Source organism: Lampetra planeri, chromosome 3 (assembly GCF_965212315.1).
Source record: "Lampetra planeri chromosome 3, kcLamPlan1.2.h2, whole genome shotgun sequence".
NCBI classification, from domain to species: domain Eukaryota; kingdom Metazoa; phylum Chordata; class Hyperoartia; order Petromyzontiformes; family Petromyzontidae; genus Lampetra; species Lampetra planeri.
Window position 1 is genome coordinate 24,926,211 of NC_136109.1, and position 19,984 is coordinate 24,946,194.

General features: G+C 47.8%; 1 protein-coding gene across 10 annotated transcripts in view; it reads right to left on the minus strand.

The window, feature by feature from the left end:
* Positions 1–19,984, minus strand: part of TLE3 (TLE family member 3, transcriptional corepressor) — a 65,941-nt gene that overhangs the window by 24,915 nt on the left and 21,042 nt on the right. For 5 of the 10 annotated variants that reach the window (XM_078624765.1, XM_078624758.1, XM_078624781.1 and 2 more), the window contains exons 6-8: positions 18,376–18,480; positions 6,188–6,422; positions 5,469–5,485 (exon numbers count right to left, since the gene is read on the minus strand). In XM_078624765.1, the coding sequence (XP_078480891.1) occupies positions 5,469–5,485; positions 6,188–6,422; positions 18,376–18,480 (357 nt within the window). The remainder of the gene's footprint in view (positions 1–5,468; positions 5,486–6,187; positions 6,423–18,375; positions 18,481–19,984) is intronic. The other 5 variants (XM_078624787.1, XM_078624815.1, XM_078624809.1 and 2 more) reach the window with 3 other exon arrangements.

Consider the following 19,984-nt stretch of genomic DNA (forward strand, 5'->3'; position numbering starts at 1 on the left):
CCAAATATATTAAATGACAATAAAGAGGCATAATTGGGCCAAGGTCAAGGTCACCATCGCACCACACCATCGCTTCCGTCCTTCTACTCGATCGTGCAATTGTAGTAAAGTAAATGCCAACCTAGCCTCCAAGGGCCGCTTTTTACAAAATCCTGCCATCTGAGTTTTTCTCTTCTCCATAGTCTACGACTTCTGGTAGCCCCTACTGTGCCTGTTTTGCTAAAATGTGCTTGTATTCAAAAGGCCAGAAACGTAATTTCTAGTTGAATTTTTAACATCCAACTCTACGACCCATATCTTAACTGTAAACTTCACATATCTACCATACTGTTCCACAAACTAGTTAATGCAGTTCATCAAACACCCATCCTGCTAACACAATGTCTCATGACCGCCTCCTCACAATGCATTATGCATAATACCACCCGAGTACAATACACTACCTCCACATTCTCTCCTCCTAACGACACCTGTGGCAGAGGAAGAGGTGTGCACATTAAATGAGTAGCACAGTGGCATACAGACACTTCACTAACTTGTCACACTGTAATTATAGTTTACACTGCTTGCTAATTGCCTTTACAATGCCACAGCATTATGGTTCATCGCAGGCATAATTGGGTCGATGTTTTGCCTGGGACCTCTTAACACATCTGCACTGTTGCTATTGTGGCTGTCTCCTCCCAACTCAGCTCCCTCTTCTTCTCAGCCACTTCCCCTTTCTGCTCCCCCATCGCTGAAACCCATTCGCTCACCCTAAAACCTCTCTCTTAAACCTCTCCCTTCCCCTATCTCACAACACACACACATGGCTCGTTATGAGTCCCCACGGGCCGGGCCTCGTGCCGCAGGGTTCCGGCATAGCAGGGATCAGTTGCCGTGCTGGCTCCAGACTAGGAGCTGGTGGAGGTGATAATTGAGAAAGCTCTGGGCACCGCGCTACGAACACCACGTGCATGCCACGCTGCCAGAGTTAGCTCGCAAATACCAAGCGCTAAAATAGTCCTCCTGGCCACATGAGCAGCCAACAGAGCAATGAAAGTGCCTTCATTGGTATCGTCTCATTCCCCATGCCACAGTGAAAGTGTAGTTGTTTTATTTCCATGCATTTATTCATTGATTAATATCGATTCCTAATATCAGGATGGATGCATAAAACTGGTTGTGCAACAGTTTTCCACAATCGTATGTGTTGTCGGTAATCGGCCAACTGCATTGCTGCAGCCACAACATGTGCTGCTATTTTACACAATGTAAAAAAAAACCAGATTCCTGAATCGGATTGTGGCCCTGAATTGTGACAATCGAACAGCATGGGGAAGGCGGCAGAATTGTTCCACCCCTAATTCCCGGAAAGTTTAGTTTTTCGTTTTCATAAATTATGTTAATGCTCACATTACATAAGCCTTTACAATTGAAACAGCTCCAAATGCCAAAACGTACTAAACATGAACACAGCGTTTGTCAGCTTGTTCGGTTGGAGCAAAGTCGAGTTGTTTTCTGCTGAGAAATAATAAAGAAAAATATGGCCTTGGTGCCTAAAAATAATCTGGCTCGCATCAATGGTCTCATTATAAGGACCCTAATTGTCAGCACATGAACCCATGCTTTCACACACCACGACCTGTGAACCGCCCAGAAAACAACACCTCGTGGCCAAGTGAAAGAATAACTTAACTTACTGTATTATTATGCTTACTCAGTAACAAGAAATAAACGGAAAAGCTATTAATGGGTCATCATCCACGTTAAATTAACCAAATCACATACACGTGTGTAAGGCACGCAGGTCTTGCTTGCAAAGTGTCTCATGTCATTCCAATCGCTTTCGCCTTGTATAATAAGAATGAAAAAACACACTTAAGTAGATTATCCTTGGTGTCTATTGGCAGCATCATTTTTACAGACTTACAAAACGGCCTTTAAAAGACACATTCCTTCATTTCTCAAATGGATAAATACCTGACGAATATGTTGAATAACAGGTACAGGTAATAATGTACCGCTCTTTGTCAATCTACTGCTGGATGAAGGCTTTCCCCCACTCGGCGTCGGCGATAGGGGTGGGGTTGGCCATCACCATGCTCGTGAGTGGGTTGGTGAAAGTGGAGAGCATAGAACCACAGTACAACAATTTATTATATTGCACTGCCCTCTGTTGCCCACCGAGTATCACAATCCCGCAAGCGCTGATGACAACCTCGTTGGAATGGTGATCACCCATCAAAACACATTCCAGGCTCAAACCCTCCTTAGCCTCTGAGATCTGACAAGATGGGGGCACATTCCGCAAGCTTTTTTTTTATGTAATCTCCTTTAAATGCATCCCATCCACATTTCCGCTGCTCAGCAGTATCTGTCCAATAAACGGTAATAAACTTGGACTAGCTTCCACTTCACGGTTATTCATCAGCAAGCTGTGGCCTTGTAAATATCAATACCACCGCGTGTCCGGCGTCGCATGTTGCAGTGACCACCCGTGAGTGAGCCCCTACGCGGGGCCATGCTGGATACTGCAGGATAAGCATCGCTGCGGAAATCTGCGTCCTGCCATTGCTATCGGGTGAATCACCAGCAGATACGCGTTTGCGGTTGTGTCATGTTTCCTTTGGTCGTATAACTCCCTGGCGCAGGGAGCGGCGGGCTTGCCATTTTATTTGTTGAAAAAATAAAAAAATCCCTCCTGCACGAATTGGTATCGTGGGCTGCAGCCAAAGGCACCGCTGTGCATTTGCGAGCGAGCCTGCTGTCTGTACCGGGAGCCAGCAGGCACGCTCACAAAGCCTGGCAGGGCACATCATGCCAAAGAAATCACGAAAAGTTATATAAATAAATAAACAACCTCTAAATTACGAGTGGAGATAATCCAAAAAATGTAATTCATCGTGGCACAGGTTACGTGTGTGGACGTTACAATTGTCATGGCGTGACGTAAATTGAAGGGAAGCCAAACAGACGCGACATATGCTTAATAATGTATACTCTACATGTAGTGGTCATTGCACAATTGATATATGATATATAGATCTTCCAGTCCTGATACACACACACGACGATGACTTCTGGGGCAAGTGTTGTTAGCAAGTGGCCTATATGAAGCCCAACATACCACACAAGAGGGTGGTGTTGCCAGCCCCATGCCTGGCCGCCTTTGTCTTTCAAGAGCTGATGTTTACACACCGCACAAGCTTGTCATGTTAACGCTTTGTAGACCTAGAGGATGCCCAATGCCGGTTCAAATACCGCTTGCTAATGATGTTAACCACGGGCAATAATGGTACTTGGGTCACCCAGTTGGTAGCACAGAGAGCCAACCCCTGCACCAAAGACAAAGATCCCCCCTATAGTCTTAGCAGACAGTGGGGACAAGTGCTGTTAGCGCGCACCCATGAAGGCCGGCACGATACACCAGGGGGTGGGTGGCCAGCACCACGCCCGACCGCCCTTTGTCTCCCTAGTGGTAATGTTTACACATCACACCAGGCACTTATTTGAGGCTGAGTCGACCTAGGGGAGGCTCAGGACCAGTTAAGATAATCGTTACCGGTGTTGGCCATTAGTGGGAATCGAACTCGGGTCGCCGGGTTCGTAGCCCAGCGCGCTAACCGCGACACCACCGCTCCCCCACAAACCCCTGCACCAAAGATATGCATACAAACATTTGCACCCGTGAATGAACAATTATATGGCCATGTCATCATCTGCAATGACTCACTCGCCGAATATATTGCCCTGAGTGCGTTTGCATCTACGCACATGAGCAAGCGTACGTGCACACAGTATATATTTCGAGCCAACTGCTTGATTGTTGCCATGCAGATTAAAAACTAGTGGCCACAAGATCAGATTTTTCCATGTCCACGATGATGAAATACCCACACATTTTTTTCCAGCACTATGGGTCAACGTGGGCTCCTTTGCCATCTTATCGGAACGGGGAATCTGATTTAATCTTGGAAGGGTGTACACGAGGTTTGGCTCGGTGGGGACGAGGGGCGGTGGGAGGGGGGCGAGAGTGGGAATTGATGAACTCCAGCCCAATCAGCAGACATGTTGGAGCGAGGTCGCACCTGTCTAAGCCGTTTCGACAGGATCCAGGATTCATTTAAATTTAAGCGCACGCATGTACGCACGCACGTACGTACGCAAGCACCCATATCGTTGCACGACCGCCACACGGACGGCTGGCAGCCAGAAATGGAATAAATGAGGGTTTTACGGGATTGTTTTTTTTTTACACAAAGAATGGTAATAAAAATGGGCGGGAGGAGTGCAAGGGGAGTGATGCACGGAAAAAAGGGAGTGAAAATTCCCCCTCCCCTCCCCCCCTCAACACATCATAGAGATTGCAATCCTCAAGAGACCCACGGACCCATTACCAACTCACTCCCTCCCTCCCTCACTTTCCCCCAACCCCGCGCACACACACACACATCTCGCCATCTCATGGGGCCAAGCAACTAGGAATCTGCTGCCAGAAGCAAGCTTCTGTGTTTGCCCCAGTTGGGCTTGGCAGTGGTCCATGGGAACTGAAGAGATTTTGAGGTCCAAACAGCCTCCTCCTCCTCCTCGAAGGCCAAGCAGAGCAGGCCCTGCCCTGTCCACAGCCTCCCCTGCCCCGCGGCCTTCCCTTCCCCTGGCTCGCCATCACCGCGCTATGTGGCCACCCTGCTGGCTGCTTGCCGGCGCGCGCCAAACGGACTGGGCAGCCCCTCCTGCCAGGAGGAAGCCTAACAAAGTGGCTGCCACTCAGGGTAAGCAGTTGGCTGTCAGGGAGTGCGGGAGGGGGAAGAAGGGGCGGGCAGTCCAATTGGTGGGGGGGGGTATTAGGGGAGCCAGGAGGAGAAAGAGGGGGATGGGAGGTTCAGAAGGGAGGGGGGGGATTGGAGGTTGGGAAGGGAAGCAGATCAAGCGGGAGGCTATGGGTCTGGGGGAGGTGTGTCTAGGTTCGCAGTGGGTCAATATGGGAGCACCTGAGTTTTGTGGTTGGGGGGGGTGGGGTACGGATTTAATAATTGGTGGAGTGTGAGTGGCGAAGGCTGCGTTCCTCCTCCCAGCCATCCGTCTGAAGGCTCGCCAGAAGGGCAAATTATAACCACGCTCTCGGGAGCAATTCACTTCCAAAAGAGCTCCCTCCACCTCACAACCCAGCCGCACCACCAGTCAGCTCCCCCGCCCAAACCAATTCCCTCCCGACGCTTTGCCGTGGATGTGCATGCGCATGTAGCGTGTGTGTGTGCGTGTAAGTATGCACGCATGTGCATGCGTGCGGCAAGGACGCAGAATGTTTGGGAAAGCTTTTCCTGCCCTTGTTGGAGGTTTGTTTCCTTCTGATTTCCTCCGGCTTCAAAAGCAAATTCAAACAATCCCAGCTTCCTTCTGTGTCGGCCAACAAAGCTAATTGTACCGCGTTGTAGGAATGCAAGCCGTCTTGTGTGTGTCTGTGATCAATCCACGTGGGTACTCACCGAGCTGCGTTCTCTCTCTGATGCCAGGTAAATCAGCAGCAGCAGCATTGGCAAGAGATAAAAAAAACACAGCAACACAAGAAGCGGGCGTTACATTATAAATATTTTCACGTTCCCCTGCTGTTAACATTCAACATCGCTTGCCCATTGTACAGTTTAAACACCCATCAGGGACGGGACGTGAGGGTGTTATGGGAATAACTGCGAGGTGTTTTAAAATTTGATAAAAGCCGCACACTTTGTGGATTCAGCCAACATCCGGTCCTTTCCCTCTGATGTGTTTTCGAGTTGTACCACGTGTTGTTCAACAGTGTCCGACGTTTCACTCCATGTGCTGGTAGCTTACCCGAACAACACGCGGCACAAACCCAAAAACACATCAGAGCACTATAAAGCGTAACTGTGAAAACCTACATAGCAGTCAACTCAACCTTTCACCGATAACATCGTGTGTCCTTAAAAAAATATATATAATAGGTGACGTTTTGGGCAATGGCCCTTCTTCATAGTGCAAGAATGATGTTCAGTTATTTTTTTTCATTTTAAGGCCAGTGTTATTGATGAATGTTAATGATTGTGCACCACTGCCAAAGGCAGCACGACGAAAACCATTTGTTCAACCACGCGGCGCAGTGTCCGGTCACGTCCTCCACGCCCGTCAGCGTCCTCCGCATGTCACGCCCTCGGCTCACCCCGGCCGAGGCCGAGCTCCCTCTCACCTCTGTGGTCGACCTCGTGGTTCTTGTCGTCCTTGAGTGCTTGCAGGTGGGCGGCGGCGGCGGCAGCGGCCGCCTGGCTCCCGAGCGCGCTGGACAGAGCCAGCAGCCCCGCCGCGTTAGCCGCACTACTGCCCGGCATCGGGGGCAGCCCGGCGCCGGGCAGGCCGGCAGCGTGCGGGGGAAGCGGCACCGGAGGAGCGTGCGCGTGGGACAGGTGCTGCGCCTGCAGCTGGTGCTGCTCGCCGGGAAGAACGAGGTGGGGAGCGGAGGTGTTTTTTCGGCCACGAGGTTCGTTGAAGGGGTGCGGCCGAGTCGTTCGTCCGTCCGTGCGCAGATGCGCAGACGTGTGTTGGTTGGAGGGTGCGTGCGTGTATTTATGGTGGACAGTTTGTGTGCGTGCGTGTTGCGTGCATGCATTTTTGTGTTTGTGTGGTTGAGGGTTACCACAATCATGTTGTGTTTGTGGTTGAGATTTTTTCGCATGCGTGCAGTGGTATTTGCATTCCGGCAAGGGGGAAGGGGAGACAGAAGGCAAGACATTAATTTACAAAACTCTGCTACCAATAGATAAATTAATAAAGTGTATGTAATGAACATGTGGGAGCTGTGTTCACGCCATGCACTGCACGCCCGCTGTAAAATTGCAATATTAGAGCAGGTTATAAAGGAGCGTTCAATAAAACTTTGCAATGTAAAGTTCAATAAATTATAATGCTGATAAAAATTAAATGTGTGCCCTATTTAAATTCAGTAATACATACCACACGAAGAGACCTATTTTATGAAAAGCAGTATCTTTGAGAGCAATAAAGTCACATGCCCTTGGAGACCAGAATGGTGGCGTTGATCCCTTATGAATTAAACGGAGTAAACCTGATCGCTGCTCACTCAATGATTTTTCTACATCAAGGCACCCAGATGCCGACAAATACAGGTTTATTTCTAAACGGGAGTCATTGTTATTATGATGATTATTTGGAGTGGAGCAGCAGCGGCAATGGTTAGTGCAGAGCACTGTGAACCCTGTGTCCCGTGTTCAATTCCCAGCCACAGCTGACAATTTTGGAGTTATTGAACCGGTCCTGGCAGCCCCCCCCACCCATCCCCCACCCACCTAACCCTTCACAAACGCGCATTGACTGGCGAGATGAAGTATGTTCAAATAACCTCCAAAGGGGCTATCTATGTACGTGCATTCCCACCACCAATTTTTCTCTTCCCTTCCTCTCGCGATTTCTCACCAAGTAACACCACTCCCGTTCAATTTGCCCTGCAGCGATTTTCTCCACTTTGCCACAAATCAATATTCAGGTGCCACACCGTTTGTGGATGGTTTTCTCCCAAAACATCGGGTAGCCGAGTTGTATTTTCAAAACCAGTATGAGCTTTTTTTCGTCCGTCCGTATGAATATAGCAAGGGTGCACTGATCCTTAAGGTCCACTGTTCATCAGATTAAATCTTATTCAGTTTCACTTGCGATGTCAGGTTGCGCCACGTGTTGTTCGACATGATGGGAGTTTCTTTGTTCCCAAACATGTTCCCATCACGTGGAGCGATGCATGGGGCATCGTGCCGATCAACACGCAGCACAACCCGAAAACGCATCGGAGAGATACAAGCAAACACATCTTAGTTGCTGACGTATTTCTCTTGTTTATCACCTTATTTCTCACCCTCCATCCCCCCTCCACCATAGTTCGCTTATCCTAAGTGCATCCCCTGCTCTGAAAAGCACCACTTGTGTGCTGTGACTGTTCAGAGAAGGGAACCCAACAGCAGCCGCGCACGCACGCCAGCTGCCCCACATGTGCGCAGTGGCGCACGGGAAAGTTGGGGGGGGGGGGAGTAAAAGACTAAACACATTCTGGCTTCCCACATCAAAATGAAGGCCTCCAGACGCGCACACACAAATGGAGTGGGGCGTCTACAAAAACCAGGAGCCTGACCGATGTTGGTGGCCATTCAAAAACCTCATCCTCTTCCGCTCCCATTAGTATTGTACAGTTGTAAAATGAAACATTAAGCAGAAGCAGAACTGGTTTTCAAATGCATTTAACGGAGCAATCTCTATTAACTTTAGCAATGACCGTTTGATGATTTGCATGCCTGAACATTTTCCAGCTTTTTTTTCTTTCAAGTGGTGTATTTTTTTTGGATGCATATTAAGTGAAATTTACAGGGCACAGTTGGTCAAGTGTAGGCAATAGGCCGAGGCGCTGGCTCTTATTTTCAGCTTTGTAACGCGTGCCGAGAAGATGGCGTGACTGGGAGGATGAGGACCGGCCCCACCACTACCAACACCACCACCGCTAGTTCATTTGCGTCTCCCATGCTCAGTGAGACACCATCTTGCAGCCAATCGGCTCCAGCAGCAAGCGAAAACATACCGATGCACCCCAGCCCAACGCCTCCTCCAAAAGCAGAGGAATTTATGGACACAAAAAAATGCATCTGGCTGCTGCTTTCTTCTCATAGGCTTGGAGTTGGGTGCGTGCAGCCGATTATGCAATTAGTAATGTATGCAAAAATACACGAGAGGGTTTTACGGGTGCGATAAGCACCTGTGTATGCTTGCCCGGGGCAGATCATGTGTTCCGACTTAGGTTAGGCATTTAGGGCAGCCGCCACAGGCTTCTCAAACCCCCCACTTACTGAGGCGACCGGCTGGCAGATAACTGCTGTTGTGTTATTTTGAGGTCGGACAATGGGTCTTGAAAATGTTGCCGACCTGTAAAATTACTAGGGCTCCAAACAAGGCGGCTCTTTTATTATTATTATTATTTAAAGGCTGCTGCTGAGCACAAAAAGAAGCAGAAGGTGCTCGCCTCAGACATTATATTTTTTTCCCAAACACGTTTCAACTGCCGGGCGAGCGGGCCTGTGGTTCACACACAGCCTGTGCAGTCTTCTTCTGAGGTTCTTAGGTTCCTGTCCAGGGCATTGACCGCCATTTTAAAGTTAAACAAATTATGATTTGCTGCTGCTGCTGCATTAGCAGTGGTGCACAAGCATAATTAATACGAAAACTCACATTCATCAACAGCACCGCATGAAAAGAAAACATGACATTCGTAGAAAAGGTGATGTTTCGGGCAATGACCTTTCTTTCGCAGCAAATAAAATGCAGTGTTAAAGCCAATGTTGGCAAATCACAGTCACAATTATTATGCGACTAGACTATTGGAATCCAATCAAACAAATCCATTGAGATCACTTGACTGGCTTCACCCTCATGCAAAGTTAAAGAACATATTGGGTGGATAAAATGCCCTTGAATGAATACATTCATTGTAACTTATGGTAGCCGATGGCAACATCAATGTTATCATCAGAGCAAATCCGCCTGGTTCTTTTATTTTATACATACACGACCGTCACATTTACACGAGTGTATATTAAGCCAGGTGCATAGATATTTCGCACTCCGTAGCTTAGAAATGACCACGTAATAATACGTGCAACATTTCCATGGCATTTCCTCAAGCCTCCATTGAATAAAAGCGGATCCTTTTCACTGGGCTCTTACCTAGTTTATAAACGCATCATATGAATGAATTATGATGTACAAACACATATTGTGGCACAACACTGAGCTGCCACTTCAGTCAGGGTTATGGCTTTTTAAATCCTTTATATTAAGTTCACTTGCTTGCTTGCACGCTTACGACCGTGCAAATCTTTCGGTCGTTTTTTAACCCACTTCCCGTGATCCAATCGAGCTGACATTTTGCACACAGACTCGTTGTGCGTGACAATTTATTTTCGTGAAAAAAAATTTCCAAAATTTTCCACTTTTTAGGAAAAAAAATTTTCATATTTAATTTAAAATACCAATGTGATAAAAATGAAACTCTTACTAAAAAAAAAACAGAAATGAATAATAAAATAAAACCGATGCCACGCATATAAAGGATTTATAGTGAAAAACTTTTTTTTTACGGGTTAATTTTTAAGGGCTAAGCTGCATGAAGTGGCCTGAGTTAACAACCAATGAAAGGTTTAGTTGCACCAGTTCATCGTATTGCATTAATTCATCCAGGTTGTAATGAAGTTATAATTACTGGGACATTTACACCGACTTTATAAACCTCAAAGGAACACAAAATGTGAGCTCAGGAATAAAGTTAAGAATAATTGTTTCGAGTTTTAAGCAACCTGCATGTACGTTGATAAAAAAAGAGAGAGAAATGAAAATTCTAATTAATAAAAAAAATATCATAAATTTTGATTTAAAGCTTTCGTGACTGCAGGGATTCATCTTCTTGGTTCTCTCGGTAAAGTCACGTAGAATGGAAATAATAAAATAATAAAAAGTAAACATTTTTGTATTTTATTATGTTATGTTTTTATTATTTTATTATTTTCCTTTTACATGACTTTACCAAAAGAACCAAGAAGAAAAAGATCATAATCGGAGGCACTTTCAAAAATAAACAGTCTTGTTGGTAAAGGCGTCAACAAATGTGGCCCCCTGCTATTACCGGTGCAACGTTACTAATAATAATTACAAAATATTTAGACCAAAAAACTCCCAATGTATATACTAGGGCAAGAAAAAATTCCCCCACGACCCAGGTAAATCTACGATGAAGAATACAGTGCGTGGGTTGGGGCGTTGGCACAAGGTAGGGTTGAGGATCTGTGAAGCGTGGTAATTATGCTAACGAGCCCGCCTGCATCACCGCCCTCGGGGAGGAGGATCTAAGAAGATGTCAGGACGGGGAACAGCGACCGACTATTATCCGGCACCAGTGCGTCTGGTGAGATAGCATCGGCCCTGGCCAGAAGAGCCCTGTAGCGTTTGTGGGGGGGGGGCTGGAAGGGGCCGAGTCGCCCCCCACTGCTGAAAACTCAATCCCCCTCTTCTAAATTCACATTACCATCGTCATTATTATTAGCTAAGGCTAACCCACTGCTGGATGAAGGCCTCTCCCAATCTGCCGCCACCTCTCTCAATCCTGCGACGCAATAATCCACCTTGAAACCTGCACGCAAACTAATTTTCAAAATTATTACCGTTCACGTAAAAAACTGTCTGCAATCGTTGGAGGGAGCTTTGAAACATTAACATAATTAATCGACGTGCGTCGCAGCCTTCCCTCACATAGGGGGTCAGAGCTAGAGTAGAATGACAGACAAATGCTGATATTGTTACTTATTCTGGTTTAGAATTTAGCATGTTTCACGTACATTTTATCATTGACTATTTTGCACACCCCCCCCCCCCCTAAGTGTTTCTATGTCCCCCACCCCTCTTCTTACCCCTTTAAACAAGGTCACGCTACGGGGTTTGGGCGAGAACGGAATCGGTCCCGGCGAGCGGAAAATGAAACCGCTTTGGCCGTTTGAAAAGACGGCGGCGCTGTTGGGGAACAGCGGGCGGGGGCAAGCAAGCTGTGCGGCGAATCTTGAAAACTCTGCAGGGTTAAACCGGCACAGGAGACTCCACCGACATCCCACTAAGTCTGGTAGCACGGAGGCAGGGGGTGGCAGAGGGGGGGCCCTATTGATCAATGATGCCCACAGACGCCGCTTAACAAACGGCCTTGCGCAGCGCGGAGGGAGACGCAGTGGCCGCGCGTCACCTGGAGCGGATGTCCCGACGGAGTGGAATTTTCTTTTTATTTTGACAATTTGGCTGGACGGCAGACACTAGGGCTGGCGGCGACGAGGTGTGAGATTTGAGGACGAATCTGCCGCTATTCGTCAGCCAGCTCAGTCTAAACAACATCTGCACCAGTCTCTGGGGCCAAAACCCCTGTCTGTAAAGAACACGAAGCACGCTGATGCTTTCTTAACAACTAAAACATAAATTATAGGCAGGTTTATATAGACGTGCACGTTTTACAAGCGTATTTTCTCAAATTATTGTTAACAAATAGATACATTGTTTGTGTGTTCTGCTCATGTGACATTAATTGAAAGTTAATTTAAGCAGAAACTACACATAAATTATTTCAATACAAAAATACAACCATTTACAACATTTTTGCCGAGTTAGCTACTGTCCATTGACACAAAAATACAATTCCATATTTCACTATAATACAGGCTGCTGCAGCATTAATATGAGCTACGATATTATTTTTCACAAAAAAACTGTTGCATTATCGCTAACAGAGACCGTTTAAAATGCTCCAAAGTTAACAATGAAAAAAAAAATCCGTTGCGCAATAAATAAGGCTGCAGCGATGTTTAGTTTGGCTTTGGTCTTGTTTGTTATGTGCACGGCTGACTGGGTGATATTATTATTATGGGTCAGAACTACAGTACTTGTCATTAGCCTAAAGTAAATTATTTTCCCTCCCCCTCCATGCTTCACTTTTCATCAATCAGCCGCTGAGACTGAAGCCTCTGGAGGTAAGGAAGGGGTGGGGGAGGGGAGTGAAGGACCCTGCGCTTTCAGAAGGATGCCCAGGCAGCCAAACCCAACACATAATTAGATCCGCCCTCAGGCAGTGCTTGGTGTGTCTCCACCTCCAACTCCATTCTGCACACCCTGTCCCCTCAACCCTGGACCCCCCCCACCACTACTCCGAGACACCTCCCACCGCACCAAAACCCCCAAACCATTTTCCCCTTCCCTCAGCTCCCTCTCCACCATCATCACATCCATCTTTCTCCATCTCCACCCACTGCTTCTTTACATAGATTAAAAAAAATCCTTTCAAAATGCTGTGCGCCAAAGGATGTTCATATATATGAGAGAGAGAGATGTCTCCTCGCACATTGTGCCACAATCCACATGATACCAGATCCTCCTATTGCACGCAGTCTTTACCGTAACCCCCACCCCAAGCCAAATCTCCTTTTCGCAGCTGGTGATGCGCAAGAATGAAACCCGGTGTTTTGCACCACGTTCCGATCGGTGCATTGTGTTGAGTGTCTACGGCTATATACGCATTTATAAGAATTAATGAATATACTGCGTGAACAAAAAATACAAAAATTATGAGAATACAACCATAAAGGACTAAGCGACAAAGGAACGGGTCCATGAACTGCCGCATTAAAGATTGAAAGCGGGGGATGGGGGGGAGGCCACGGGGGCTAATTTTACTCGGTCATTTCAAGCTGACTGCATTTTTAACCAGCAATTACCGCAAGCGTTAAATTATCGCAATGGCAGGCCATGTTAATTATGTCGATTTTTGCGTCTACCGATCTCACCCCAGGCCGCAATGCCGGCAATATTTTTGACTAGGACGGTTTTTTTTTTCTTCCCCCGTACGCCACACTGCAGCGCTGTCTGCTAATTGAAGTTGCCAGGGGCTGTCAATTTGAAAGGAAAATTGTTTTTAGAATTTAAAAAATATATATATATGCATGCAAAACAGAGCCCCCCGCTACCGACAACCGCGACCGCGTGTGCTGCTTGCCAGCTTTGCATGCAGAGGCAAGTGGTCTCTTTGAATATTAATTTTGCAAATGGGTCTTCTCTGTCAAGTCGTGTAATAAACACCTCCAGGCACACACACTGTTATCGAGAAGCCAGTAAATAAATAAATAACCACACGTTAAAACCAAAGGCTGGGTGGGGGGGGGTGCAGAAGTCACGATGAAATAATTAAAAAACATGCCCAGAAGAAACAAAATTAACAAAACAACTGCAGAAACGGCTTTTCCCCCTAATCATCTCCGCAGGTTGTGTGATGTTCAACCATGTTTACTCGGCTTTCACTTAATGGGGGGCATGGTAGGGGGGGGTGGTGTCTGTGGAGTGTCGGGAAAATGGTCGAGGAGGGGGGGGGGGCAAGACAAGGGCTCCGGAGGTATCACTGCACCTCACGCCAGCCCACCCAAAGCAAGCGAGGAGAGGGGGGATGCTTGGGCGGCAGTTGGGGGTACGAATGAACAAGAGTGGGACACATGCCAGGGGGGGGGGGGTGTTGGGCTAGGTCTGAATTGATGGGCTTTGTAGACTTAATCCTCTCGCCTCCGCCCCCTACCCAGACAGGAGGGATTAACTCGAACCAGCATCCCTGCCTCCCTCCCCTCAATCCCCCTGCACCCACCGATGCCAACGCCCTCACTGCCAAAAACCCTAGGCCCAGACACCATGATGCTCCACACCCGAGGCCGCCCCCTTATCCGCGGCACACCCCAACCCCGCCAATGAGTTCGTGCAGGGAGAAGCACAGAGGGAGCAAGGGGGAGCAGTGGAGGAAGGGGTGAACCAGGGGTCGCCGAGGCTGCAGCGCGAATTCCCTTGGGGGTGCGGATTGCTGGGCGTGAGCACGGGTAGTGATGCGGGCTACGTGAGGGGGGGATGGTGCAAGTTGAGGGGGGGAAAAACAGTTCATTAGGCGTGAGGCGTGGTACACCGCTATCTGCACAGTTACCACTGCGGTAGGAGTCATTCGTGTCGCCTTCAAATGATTACGGCATCCTCCAAAAATCTCTTCACTACCACACGCGGCTGCTCTCTAGGCATGCCGTAAAAGGTGGAGGAGGGCTTATGTCTGAAGTTCTAACTATGGAACTGCAAGACTGACCTCTCACTTTAGTCGAATGGAAAAAAAAAATCATGGTGCATACTGAAGGGTCGACAGGAATCTGGAGAAACGTAACAAAGTGGTAATAACACACGAGCATGCCATTAATACTATTCACTGTCTTCCCAAGCTGCTTGGTTTTTTTTTAAGCCAAGTCTTGTTTGCTGAATGCCAATCTGTGCACAAATCGGTGCACCAATCGGTGGAAGCCAAATACTCTTTGTGAAGTATAATTCGCTGCAAAGTAAAAAATAATAATGATATCTCAGCAACGCTGTACTTTTAATTGGAAGTGGCAACGTAGTGGATGGCGCATTGCGCTACGAACCCAGCCATGCGACTTTCATTCCCAGCCATGGCTAATAATACAAGTGTAGAGTGAAATCTGAACCAATTCTGGGGCGCCCATTCACCGACCCGCACTGACCACTGAGGTGAAGTACGGTCAAACGACACTCAAAACCGACAAGGCATCGGCAGATCTCCATCCAGCAGCGGATTGGCATAACACTACAAATTAGTACCATTATATTTTAAACGCATGTCAGCGTTTGCCCTGTTTATTGATATCAGGACGCCGCACTTGACTAAGACCGGCTAAACGGATTGCTCGCTTCAGCTCTAATGACGCAAACAAGCGAGAGAAAGTCAAAGCAGAAAAAAATGTTGAAAGACTGCGAGTCCGTGTACGGAGCAGGAAAGTGTTTGGGGTCGGGCCCAGAGAGTGAGGTGTGCCACGAGGTTGGGCAGTTGTACTCGTTAACCCTTTTCGAAACTCGGCGCACAAAAACATTCCACTTAAGCTGGCCTGCTACGCATCCTATCAACCATTTCCAGAAAGCGGGGATTAGTTTTAATCCGAGTGGAACGTCTAATTATCATCTGAAAGCTGCTTTCCCAGGCGGCTGGGAGCAAACATTAGACTCGGGTTGTGGCGGGGCACGGGATAGGAGGGGATGTAAGGTGGGGGGGCGGTTGCACGGGTGCTTGGGGGGGGATGCGGTTAAGCCTCCGCAAAAGGCTTCAAGTGACCAATAGACGCACGGGTCTGCGCACCGAGCATCATTGAAAAATCATTGCCAGCGATCGGCACATTAACATAAGTAGACATAGCCGGAGCATCGCTCCTCAAACCGGCACCGCACCCACCCACACATATGGGCCCTTTACCTCCAACCCCCAACTACGCCGCCACCGCCATCAGCCGTCATCCCTCACCACTCAGCCCCTCCTCTCCACCACAACGCACAAAGACCCAGAGTGGGAGTTATATAAAAGGGGTGGAAGATCGCAAATCAATGGCCAACAGAGACTAAAGCACAGCGCTCTAAAACAATCTGCTCTCTTTAACATTTGTAAGCACTTTTGCTCGACCAAAAGCAGTGGCGTTTTTATATTTTTAAATACATAGAGTATTTAATCAGCTGCCGTTTACAATGGGGAAAATAAATGACGCCAGAGTTAATTGTGAGACAGCTGCTTTTGAATAATTGAAAAAGCTTTGTATATGAAGGCAGCCTGACATTAACAGCACCAACCTAAGTGGGCCATTGCATGTTCCATCGTTTATCGTAAACATTGCTAAAAATATTTTTTTATTAATATACAACTTAAATCCTGTCATTAACCTAACCTCATCTCACTCTACTCGGGGTGTATTGATTCATCGATTGATTTGAATCGATTTTTACACTCGCAATGAAAGTATCAATTAGCATGTGTAAAAATCGATTACTGACAATACGTTCGAACTGTATGCAGATTATATGCAGATGGTAGGCTCCTGGGGTGAATGGGACTGCACAACTAAGATCCGAAAAAAAAGCGGATGAAACAATCTTCTTGGTTCTTTCGGTAAAGTCACGTAGAAGGGAAATAATAATATAATAAAAATAAAACATAATAAAATAATTCTCACGACGTTTCGGCTGCTTGCGTTGTAGCCGAAACGTTGTGAGAATTATTTTATGTTTTATTTTTATTATTTTATTATTTCCCTTCTACGTGACTTTACCGAAAGAACCAAGAGGATGAAACAAGTGAGAGAGTACAAAGGAGAGTACAAAGGAGACAAATGAAAATCTACAATTCTTGAATACAATAGCAATGCCAAATCGTTACAATCTATAGCATCAACTGGGGCAAGGGCAGCAGTGAATCGTTAAATGCCTGATATTTATTTGACAGTACATTACACTCATTGTACTCCCACCCCTCGTCTTATTTTATACAGGTGACAGCAGTGTGACCCTGTTGTAAGATAATTCACCTTCCACCCCATGCCTCCCTCAACATAATTGTCCTTCATCCCCCCCGCCATCCCACCGTGTCCTCCGTCTTGGGATATGACTGCATTAAGTCGCTCCTTACACCCCAGTTGTAATTGTGAACGTAAATCCACCTCCAGCAGCGCAAATCTAGCAAGTAGCACGTGAACCCGTGACCTCAATTCAGCGTCTTTTATTTAATCTGGCAAGAGCCAATTTATCTCTTTTGCATGGGAGACCATGGAAAATGTTCTCCTGCAGGGGTGATTATTAAAATATTTACTCGTTGCTCTATTTGTTGATATCCCAGTTTGAGAGAGAGCCTATTTACGCGACGCATCGCAATGGATTCTTATTTAGTATCAAGTCTGTGGCAGGCGACGCGATTTGGCAGCAGCGGCCACAAATAAATCCGCGGGTGACTGCGAGAGACGACGATGCATCAGCTCCGTGCGGTACGGCTCGGTGACGGGTTCACCGGCCACTCGGTTGCCAGCAGATCTTGCGGTCCCTCAACTCACGTGCTGCCAATTGCAGGTGTTTGCCAAACAGATGGCGGATCGCTTACAACAGGGACAACCAAGGCGGTGTCATATTTTCCACATCGCAAATGACCTTAGGGGGGGAACAGATGTATGGATACAACGTCCTCGCAGCGAACCCGTGGGTCAGACGACCAGAACCACCACAACAGGATCGTCCGTCATGAAGTGCCAACCACTTAAAGAAAACAGCCCCGGGGCACGCTGAATCTTTTGCAAACAGGTTTAACAAACCGCGCGGCTGCTTGGCAGCGCAAGCGGTGCGCAGAAATACCAGCGACTGGTTGGACAGAGATGCTGTGTTCACATGGATCAAGTCTGCCCTGCCCGAGTGAAGATGTAATTTTTATACAACGACCCGACCCTTGGTGTAGCTTTTTGAAGCGATCACGAGGTGTGGAACGTACTCTCTCTCTCCCCAACCCAGACACAAACAATTTCCACGTCAATACAGATCACCCTCCCGACTGGCAAGGCGGCGCGCCGCTACCGCCAGAGCAACGAGAGCGAGCGAACGAATGAACGGTGAACGAGAGAGCGAGCTCTGTCTTTTAAGTATCAGTGCCCCGAGGGAACCATTTCCACGCAACAGCTCACGCAGTTTTGCTAACGCAGCGCAGAGCACAGCGCGAGTAAGTGAGCGAGCGAGCAAGTGCCGGGCTGGGCATGTGAGTGCAGATGAGTGGGCAAGGTGCTGCAATGATGTCAGGCTAGAGGCAGCAGAATGGGGAAAAGGGGGGGAGGGGTGCTGGCTGGGGAATTGGGGGAGGCGGGGAAGGGGAGCGCATGGGACAACGAACAGTGCACAACCGCGTGTGAATGCAGCGTGTGAGCGGGTGGGTGGTGTAGGATTGTCAATGATATTAAGAAGGGGTATACACACGGCAAATGGCAGGGTCTGCAGCCCACGTACCCCGATGATAGCGTTCAGCTCCGCCATCGTCACCTGCTTGGCCCGTTCCACGGCCTGAGCTACCTGCTGCTGGTGCTTTGGGGAGGTGGGTGGGGAGGTGGGGAGGTGGATAGGTGGGGGGGAGGTAGATGGGGAGTGGATGGGTGAGTGGTGTGCACATGGGCAGAGGAAAGAAACACATGGCACGGGCAGTGGAGAAAGACGACGACACGTGGATGCATTTAAAGTGTACATGAGAGCGAAGGGGCCAGGGAGTATAGGACCAGATGAGAGGTGAATGTTGGTAGGGGCAGGGGGCACAAGTGTGTGAAGGGAGGGGGATGAGGGGCAGTGCGAGCGAGTGTACGTGGGACAATGGAGAGGTACACACACACACAAACACACGCAGCAGACACATTCTCGCATGTGAAGAGGAGGAATGTTTGGGGTGTGGGGGAGACACAACACAAAGGAGGTTTCGCATGAGAGGCAAGCAGCGAAGACGAGGGAGGGTGCGTAAGGGGGGGGGGGAGAGTGTGGGTGGGTTGATTGGGTCATCACACAAGGGGAGGAGGAGGAGAGGGGGAAGGGGGCCGATAGGCAAAGACTGAATTAACAACACCGGGAAGGAGTAATTGAGGCATCTTCCAACAGTACGCTCCATATGCACACACTGCACACACGTACGTCACATACGCACAGATTATGACGCATTCATGTCAACACACATGCCGGTGTCCAAGTGAAGGTGCATTATATATAGATGCATGGGGGTCAGTTTGCCCCCAAGGTGTATTTCCTTTGTCAGCTGGAAATCTTCTCATATTATATTTACATAAGCACACAACTATCGTGTATGTGAACAAACTTCTCGGGAAAAAAAAACACATTTACGACGTTATAAACTGTACAGATAAGAAGCAAACTAACAAAAAATATATAAACGAGAAAACTGGTTTCTGTGCTTCGAGTTGCCCCGGGTTGGGAGGGAAAACAAGGCCAAAATGTTTGCCTTCGAATTGCGTCCACATGTAAATCAATAATGTAAATGGGCTCGACGAGAAGAGAGAGGAAGCGGCCCTTGAAAAGATATTACATTCGTAAGTTCCCGGTTGTGGGGGTTGGGATTAGAGCAAAATTTAATGCAGCTCTGCCGCTTTGTTCCGTCCCATTATACGCCGCTTTTGCTGACGCTAAGAAGGGTTCTGGCCCCGGGCACATTTTAACAGAAATAGCGAGAGTAGCTCTTGTGCTCAGAGAGTTTCGGATTAACTGTTACTGCAGAACACAAAAACCTGCAGCCTTTCAGGAGGCGGAATGTTTAGTAGTGCTGGGGGAGCAAGGCAAAGGAAGGGAGTTGAGGATATGGGGGTAGAATAGAGGGGGGGGGGTAGAATGGGGGGGCAGGAGGGGAAGAGAATGAGAGTGAGGGTGGGTGTTAAGAGGCTAGGGATAAAACCGTAAATAAATAAATAAGTGGAACAAAAAAAGTGGCTAAAAAGGAAGAAAAAAGCCTAAGACCTCGAAGCACCCAGAGTAAACACGGCGCTTTGCTGAGGCACTTAATTGTCCACACCCTTTTCTCGTGACAGAGAATCGG